An 8,305-nucleotide genomic window follows, 5' to 3' on the forward strand; every position below is an offset into this window, starting at 1 on the left:
AAGATCGTGCCACTGAACTCCAAACTGGGTGACAGAGTGAGACACCAGCTCAAAATAATAATAATAATAATAACATTAAAAATAATAAAATAAAATAAAACAATGACCTCACCTAGCAGAGAGTAAGTGCCCAAGCACCCTCAGCCATCCCTGTCCTTTTTTTTTTTTCTTTTTGAGTTGGAGTCTGGCTTTGTTGCCCAGGCTGGAGTGCAATGGCACCATCTCGGCTTACTGCAACCTCCGCCTCCCGGGTTCAAGTGATCTCAGCCTCCCGAGTAGCTGGGATTACAGGCGTGTGCCACCGCCTCCGGCTGATTTTTGTATTTTTGGTAGAGACAGGGTTTCACCATGTTGCCCAGGCTGGTCTTGAACTCCTGACTTCAGGTCATCTGCCTGCCTCGGCCTCCCAAAGTGCTGGGATTACAGGCGTAAGCCACCGCTCCGGGCTTGTCCCTGTCCTTATTTGTGGTCCCTGTTCTTCCAGGGTCCTGAGCTCAGGACCCCCAGACTGCGGGTATCCCCGGGGAGGGCGCAACTGGCCCTCGCAGGGCCCGGACACCTGGGGCCCAACCCACCCCTGCGCACCCCGCGGTGTCGCCTTCCCGGGCGGCTCGGGTTCCCGGATCCCCTTACCCGGGCTTCTCGGCTGTCGCGTCCTGGGCCGGGGGAGGGGAGGCTTCAGGAAGCGACGGATCCGGCGGCGGCGGCGGCGGCGAGGGCCCGGGTGGGTGACCGAACTTCTCCCGCCATGGAGGGCGCAGCGGCCCGGGAGGCCCGGGGGGCCGAGGCCCCGCGCGCGTCTGCGCCCCCGCCCGCGCCCTCGGAGCCCCCGGCTGCGCCCCGCGCCCGCCCGCGCCTGGTCTTCCGCACGCAGCTGGCGCACGGGAGCCCCACGGGCAAGATCGAGGGCTTCACCAACGTCCGCGAGCTGTACGCCAAGATCGCCGAGGCCTTCGGGATCGCGCCCACCGAGGTAAGGACCCCGGACACCCTCGCCCGAGACCATCCGCCTGATGTGGTGAGGGGTGGGAAGCTTGGACGCTGGACGGGAGACCCCAGATCCCCGGATCTCAGACGTCGGGGTGGCTGACTAATCGCCGGATCTCAGAGACGCAGCCCTCAGAGAACGGGGTGCCACACCCCAGGGTTCCCCTTTGCACGCTCTGCGCAAAAGATGGGGAGGTCTTAGGTCTAGAGGACCCCTAGATATTCCAGAAAATCCTCTGCGCAGACCTCGCTTGGAGCGGACCCCAGCCCTCGGGGAAGCTCCTCTGTGCTTCCTGGGAATAGCTGGCATCTGGGGTTCCAGATGGTCCCCTCGGAGATGGGACGTCTGAGGCCGTGGTGCGGTTGGGGGGTTCCTGGGCATTTTTCCAATCCGGGTCCGTTTGGTCTGCAGCCCCCAGAGGGCGCCAGCAGATTAAACCTGGAGGTCTGGGGGCTGGAGGTCCTGGAGGTATGGAGAGGGGTCTCCACCTGCCGGAAGCCGCCTTCTCCCTCCTCTCTCCATTCTCGGGAGGTCCCACGCCCTGCCCTTTCCCATGGGCTGGGATCCTGGTCGCTGGGGACAGGGGCCTGCGCAGACAGGGCGGCTGCGTGGGGGGATGCGTGCCCTGGCTACCTCTGCGTTCCTTCTCCCCCGGGAAGATTTTATTCTGCACCCTCAACAGCCACAAAGTGGACATGCAGAAGCTCCTAGGGGGCCAGATAGGCCTGGAGGATTTCATCTTTGCCCACGTGCGAGGCGAGACCAAGGAGGTGGAGGTCACTAAGACAGAGGACGCTCTGGGGTTGACCATCACGGACAACGGGGCCGGCTACGCCTTCATCAAGGTGCCCGGGAGGGGGTGGGCGGGTGGCCTCCTGGGGTCCAGCAACTGCCCCCACACTCTGGGTCGACGTGGGTTCTGGGGATTCGAGGCGGGTGGCTGGGGTTGCCCTGCCAGCGACGCTGGATCCCTGCAGAGAATCAAGGAAGGCAGTATCATCAACCGAATCGAGGCAGTGTGCGTGGGTGACAGCATCGAAGCCATCAACGACCACTCCATTGTGGGCTGCCGCCACTACGAGGTGGCCAAGATGCTCCGGGAGCTGCCCAAGTCCCAGCCCTTCACCCTGCGCCTGGTGCAGCCCAAGAGGGCCTTCGGTGAGGCGGGCGGGCTGGCGGGAGCTCTTCCCGAAGTGGGTCCTACGGATGCCGGGGGTGGAGGAGGGTCGGGGATGGGACGGGCTGGAAGGTTCTAGGTGCACCCGCTGCATGGCTACTAGCTCCTGGCAGGGTAACAGAAACTGGTAGTTTCTATTAATAGATTGTTATGGAACCAGTCTGTGGGGGAGGGGTGGGGGAGAGACTGGGTAAAGTGGAGTGGGAGGAGGAGGCCTCCAGAACCACTTTGTAGCTAGGCTGGGAGCTTTTTTTTTTTTTTTTTTTTTTTTTTTTTTGAGACGGAGTCTCACTCTGTGGGCCTTGGCTGGAGTGCAATGGCGCGATCTTGAATCTCAGCTCACTGCAACCTCCACCTCCCGGGTTCAAGCGATTCTCCTGCCTCAGCCTCCCGAGTAGCTGGGATTACAGGCACCCGCCATTGCGCCTGGCTAATTTTTGTATTTTTAGTAGAGATGGGGTTTCACCGTCTTTACCAGTCTGGTCTCGAACTCTTGACCTCAGGTGATCCACCCGCCTCGGCCTCCCAAAGTGCTAGGATTATAGGCGTGAGCCACTCTGCGCGCAGCCTGGGAACTTTTAAAGTAGTGCTTTGAGGTCATGGTGGATTCTAGAGAATGAGAATATGAGAAAAGTTTTCTTTCTTCCTTTTTTTTTTTTTTTTTTTTTGAGGCGGAGTCTCAATATGTCGCCCAGGCAGGAGCGCAGTGGTGCGATCTCAGCTCGCTGCAACCTCTGCCTCCCAGTTCAAGAGGTTCTCCTGCCTCAGCCTCAGGAGAAGCTGGGATTACAGGCATGTACCACCATGCCAGGATAATTTTTGTATTTTTAGTAGAGATGGGGTTTCATTATGTTGACCAGACTGGTCTCAAACTCCTGAGCTCAGGTGATCCACCCGTCTTGGCCTCCCAAAATGCTGGGATTACAGGCGTGAGCCACTGCGCCTGGCCGTGCCAGCTAATTTTTAATATTTTTCTTTTTTTGAGATGGAGTTTCACTCTTGTTGTCCAGGCTGGAGTGCAGTGGCGCAATCTCGGCTCACCGCAACCTCTGCCTCCCAGGTTCAAGTGATTGTCCTGCCTTAGCCTCCCAAGTAGCTGGGATTACCCAGACAAGAACATACCTAGATTGAGGCTCCTGCCACAAGGAGGGTCCCAAGCAGTCCCTAGAAGAGGGAGAATGAGGGCATGGGACTGGGACGTTAGTTCTAAACTTGCTCCATTACACCTCATTCTGGACTTGTGATTTAGTTTGCTGGGGACGGGAAGTGTGGAATCTCGAAAGGGTCTCTGGAGATTCGCCGCAAAGGAGGACTTTGAAGGGGAGGAAGATTCTAGAAAGGCTCGGCTGGTGGCCTCCCAGGGTTTACAAAGACGTGGCTCCACCCAGAACCCATGGCCATCCCTCACTCTGTCCCCTCCAGATATGATTGGCCAGAGAAGTCGGTCCAGCAAATGTTCCGTAGAGACGAAAGTGACCAGTGGGAGGGAGACCCTGCGGCTTCGTTCTGGGGGGGCTGCCACAGTGGAGGAGGCGGTGAGTGAAGGGGAGGGGTTCTTCCCAGGCTTCTGCGCCTGCAGTTCTGCCACTGAGTCAGTGTGGCCTTGGGCAAGAACTTCTCGGAGCCTCGGTTTCTCTGCCTGCAAAATGGGTCCTCGTTGAAAGGTGGGGCAATGATGTGGGTACCAGCACTACTGACTCATGTGAGGGTCCAGTCCACTCTAACCTTAGCAATGATGTGGGTACCAGCACTACTGACTCATGTGAGGGTCCAGTCCACTCTAACCTTAGGGGTGGGGGTCTGGAGGGGCTGGGCTGGAGGGCTTCAAAGTTTTTCACCCCTGACTTCCCTCTCCTGTGCCCTCAGCCCAGTGAGTTTGAGGAAGAGGCATCTCAGAAGGTTGATGACCTGCTGGAAAGCTACATGGGCATTCGGGACCCCGAGCTGGGTAAGGGGCCAGGGTAAGCTGGGGGGCCCTGGCGGGAGGGCAGCCTATGGGAGGAGGCAGGGGTCCCAGCGGGAAGTTTGGAGTGGGGAGTGCCCTCACTGACAACCCCTCCGGCATGGCCCGCAGCATCCACCATGGTGGAGACGTCCAAGAAGACAGTGAGCGCCCAGGAGTTTGCACGCTGTTTAGACTCCGTCTTGGGCGAGTTCGCCTTCCCCGACGAATTTGTGGTGGAGGTGTGGGCTGCCATCAGCGAGGCCAGGGAGGCCTGTGGCTAGTCTGCCCTGGGGGAGCCCAGCACAGCCCCAGCCTGGAGCCCTGCCCCCTGCCCCAGCCCTGCTCCAGAACCCAGCCCAGATCGGAGGCCAAGTTCCTCTCTAGAGCTCAATCCAATTTGGAGCCCCAGCCCAGCTCCAGAACCCAGCCCTTCTCTAGAATCCAGCCCAGATCTGAGGCCAAGCTTTGTGCTAGAGCCCAGCCCAGCTCTGAGACCAAGCCCAGCATTGAGAACAAGCCGTGTTCTAAAACTCAGGCCAGCCCTGAGACCAAGCCCAGCTCTAGAACCCAGATGAGCTTTGAGATCATGCCCAGCTCTAGAACCCAGATGAGCTCTGAGACCATGCCCAGCTCGAGAACACAGATGGGCTCTGAGACCATGCCCAGCTCGAGAACCCAGATGGGCTCTGAGACCATGCCCAGCTCGAGAACCCAGATGGGCTCTGAGACCATGCCCAGCTCGAGAACCCAGATGGGCTCTGAGACTGAGCCCAGCATAGAGACCAAGCCCTGTTCTAGAACTCAGGCCACCTCTGAGGCCAAACCCAGCTCTAGAACCCAGATGGGCTCCGAGACTAAGCTCAGCTCTAGAACTCAGATGAACTCTGAGACTAAGCCCAGTATTGAGACCAAGCCCTGTTCTAGAGCCCAGGCCAGCCCTGAGGCCAAGCTCAGCTCTAGAACCCAGATGGGCTCTGAGAATGAGCCCAGCATTGAGACCAAGCCCTGTTCTAGAACTCAGGCCAGCTCTGAGACCAAGCCCAACCCTAGAACCCAGATGAGCTCTGAGACCAAGCCCAGCATAGAGACCAAGCCCTGTTCTAGAACTCAGGCCACCTCTGAGGCCAAGCCCAGCTCTAGAACCCAGATGGGCTCTGAGACCAAGCCTAGTATTGAGACTAAGTCCTGTTCTAGAGCCCAGGCCAGCTCTGAGACTAAGCCCAGTTCTAGAAACCAGATGAGCTTTGAGACCAAGCCCAGCTCTAGAACCCAGATAAGTTCAGAGACCAAGCCCAGCATTGAGACCAAGCCCTGTTCTAGAACTCAGGCCACCTCTGAGGCCAAGCCCAGCTCTAGAACTCAGGTCAGCTCTGAGACCAAGCCCAGCTCTAGAAACCAGATGAGCTCTGAGACCAAGCTCAGCTCTAGAACCCAGATAAGTTCTGAGACCAAGCCCAGCATTGAGACCAAGCCCTGTTCTAGAACTCAGGCCACCTCTGAGGCCAAGCCCAGCTCTAGAACTCAGGTCAGCTCTGAGACCAAGCCCTGCTCTGAAGCCCAGGCCAGCTTTGAGATGAAGCTCATCTCTAGAATCCAGCTGAGCCCTGACAACAAGCCAAGCTCTGGAACCCAGACAAATTTTAAGACCCAGACCAGCTTGGAGACCAATCCCAGTTCCAGAATCCAGGCTAGTTCGGAGACCAAGCCCTGCTGGAAAACTCGAGCTGACTCTGGAACTCTGGACAGCTCCACAATGCAGCCACACCTGGACACTCGGTCTAGCTCCAGAACCCCAGTTAATTTTGGAACCCATGTGAGATTCATGAAGCAACCCAGCTCTGGAACTCCAGCCAGCTCAGGATTCAGAGACAGCTCCCAAACCAAATCCTATTCAAGAACTCAGACCAGCTCAGAAACCCAGGTCCACACAACTGCCCAGTCCAGATCCCAAGCCCAGTTGCATCCAAGTACCCATCCCCACCCTGCAGCCCAGTCCAGCGCCAGTGACGATTCCAGCTCTGAGACTGAGCCTAGCTCTAGAACCTCACCTAGTGCTACAACCAGGCCCAACTGCAGGATTCAGACCAGCTCTGGAACCCCATCCATCTTGGAAGCAAGGCCCAGCTCCAGCACACAGCTTGGTGCCAAGTCCCACTCTTCCTGCAGAATGCAGGTCAGCTCTAGAATGCAGACCAATTTCAAGGCCTGGCCAAGCTCCAGAGCTCAATCCAGCCCAGGCACTGCACTCAACTCTAGAACTCAGCTCAGTTCTGGAGCACAGGCTGGTTCTGAAATCCCAGCCAGCTCCAAAACACAGACAGTGGCTGAGACCCAGCCAAGTTCCAGAATCCAACTAAGCTCAGGAGTCCTACCTAGTCCTGGGACCCAGGCCATCGCAGCAACAGAGTTAAGCTCCACAGCCCCGTCTAGTTCTGACAGCAGGCCCAGCTCCAAGACCCAGCGCTGCCCAGGAGCTCGACCAGCCTCTGGGACTCAATTCGCCTCTAAAACCCTGCCAGTTTCTAGGTACCAGCTCCAGACCACAGCCTCAGAGAGCTCTGGTATTCAACTAGACTTTGGGAAGCAGACCAGCTCTGGAAGTCAGCCTAGCTTTGGAACTCAGCCCAGCTCTGGGACCCAGATAAGCTCAAGAATTCAAGCCAGCTGTGGAAGTCAGCTTAGTTCTGGAACGCAGCTGATTACTGGAGCCCATCCCAGCTCCAGAACTCAGACCGGTTCTGGAAACCAGCTCAGCTCTGGGACCCAGGCCCGTGCAAGAATTCAGCTCAGCCTCGGAGCTCATCTTAGCTCCAGAACCCAGTCCAGTCCTGAGACCGGGCTCAGCTCTGTGGCTCAGCCCAGCTCTGGAACCCAGCCCAGCTCTGGAACCCAGCTCAGCTCTGGGATTCTGTTCAGCTCTGAAACCCAGACTGGCTCAAGAATTCAGCCCAGCCCTGGAGCCCACCTTAGTTCTGGAACCCAGACTGTTTCTGGAACCCAGTCCAGTTCCAGAACTCACATCAGTTCAAGAATCTGGCTGAGCCCTAGAGATGGGCTCTCCCCACAGACCCCTGGCCTTGACCCTAGAATCCAGCTTGAGGCCCCTGCCGGAACCCAACCTCAGCCCGCAGGCCCACCCCCCAGAGACCCTACCCCAGCCCCTAGCAAAGATCCCCAGCCTCTGCCTCAGCCCCAAGAGCAGGTACGTGGCACCCAGGCCAGCCTTGGCCCCATCCCAGGCTTATCCCTTGCCTCCTACCTGGCCCCTCAGCCACAGGTCTCCTCAACCCCCCAGAAGCCAGCTGTCTCTCCCAAGCCCCAGGTGGGACCCCAGAAATCCACCCCACCCACCATATCTGTCACTCTTAGTCCTGCCCCCAGAGGCCTCCTGAGTTCCCAGCTGTCTGAGTCCCCAGCTCTGGCGCCTGCCCCTTCCCCAACTCTGGAGGAGCCAGAGCCCCACCCTTACCGCGGGGGGTCGTAGCTTGGCTGTGACCTAGCCCTGGCTCATGTGGTTCTCACCCTCTCCTGTCCCTCCCAGCCTGGGCCCCCCAGAAGCAGCAAGTGACCTTATTTCCCCAGCAGGCGGTGGTGGCGGGGTGTGTGGTGGTGAAAACAGGGGCTTCGGTTTCACCGGCCCTGGCTCAGATCCAGGTCCTTGGAGGGAAAAGAAGGGCAGGAGATGGGTTGCACCGCATGTACCCTGAGGGTTCATGGTGAATAAAGGCACTTTCCATCTCTGCACCCTGTTGTGTCATTTTGCAGGGAGTTTGGGGGAATGCCAAGATATGGGGCTGAGGGGTTGACTGAAACTATGGCAACCTCTCGAGCACCTACTGTGTACCAAGCACTTCATTAAGCACCACATAGGGATGAGCTTACGTGCCTGCATGGGACAGGTGCTCCACGAAGACCCAGCCATTGGTCCTTTTTTTTTTTTTTTTTTTTTTCCTGAGATGGAGTCTGGCTCTGTCGCCCAGGCTGGAGTGAGTGGCGCAATCTCGGCTCACTGCAAGCTCCGCCTAACAGGTTCATGCTATTCTCCTGCCTCAGCCTCCCGAGTAGCTGGGACTACAGGCGCCCGCCACCACGCCCAGCTAGTTTTTAAATATATTTTTTTCTTTTTTCTTTTTTCTTTTTGAGACAGAGTCTCGCTCTGTCGCCCAGGCTGGAGTGCAGTGGCCGGATCTCAGCT

General features: G+C 57.9%; 1 protein-coding gene across 1 annotated transcript; it reads left to right on the forward strand.

The window, feature by feature from the left end:
• The first annotated feature begins 709 nt into the window (after positions 1-709).
• Positions 710-4,637, forward strand: GIPC3 (GIPC PDZ domain containing family member 3). The gene is made up of 6 exons (XM_025368821.1): positions 710-973; positions 1,648-1,833; positions 1,966-2,146; positions 3,588-3,700; positions 4,032-4,113; positions 4,240-4,637. The coding sequence occupies exons 1-6, from the start codon at positions 749-751 to the stop codon at positions 4,389-4,391; spliced, it is 939 nt and encodes a 312-aa protein (XP_025224606.1). The 5' UTR covers positions 710-748; the 3' UTR covers positions 4,392-4,637.
• Positions 4,638-8,305: the final 3,668 nt, after the last annotated feature.

Source organism: Theropithecus gelada, chromosome 19, assembly GCF_003255815.1.
Source record: "Theropithecus gelada isolate Dixy chromosome 19, Tgel_1.0, whole genome shotgun sequence".
Taxonomy (NCBI): Eukaryota; Metazoa; Chordata; class Mammalia; order Primates; family Cercopithecidae; genus Theropithecus; species Theropithecus gelada.

Excerpts from the sequence above, each read along its gene's own strand:
- GIPC3 (XM_025368821.1), top strand. The coding sequence starts at position 749 with ATGGAGGGCGCAGCGGCCCGGGAGGCCCGGGGGGCCGAGGCCCCGCGC. Across the intron at positions 974-1,647 it reads TCGGGATCGCGCCCACCGAG|ATTTTATTCTGCACCCTCAA; the intron begins GTAAGGACCCCG and ends TCCCCCGGGAAG. Across the intron at positions 2,147-3,587 it reads GCAGCCCAAGAGGGCCTTCG|ATATGATTGGCCAGAGAAGT; the intron begins GTGAGGCGGGCG and ends TGTCCCCTCCAG.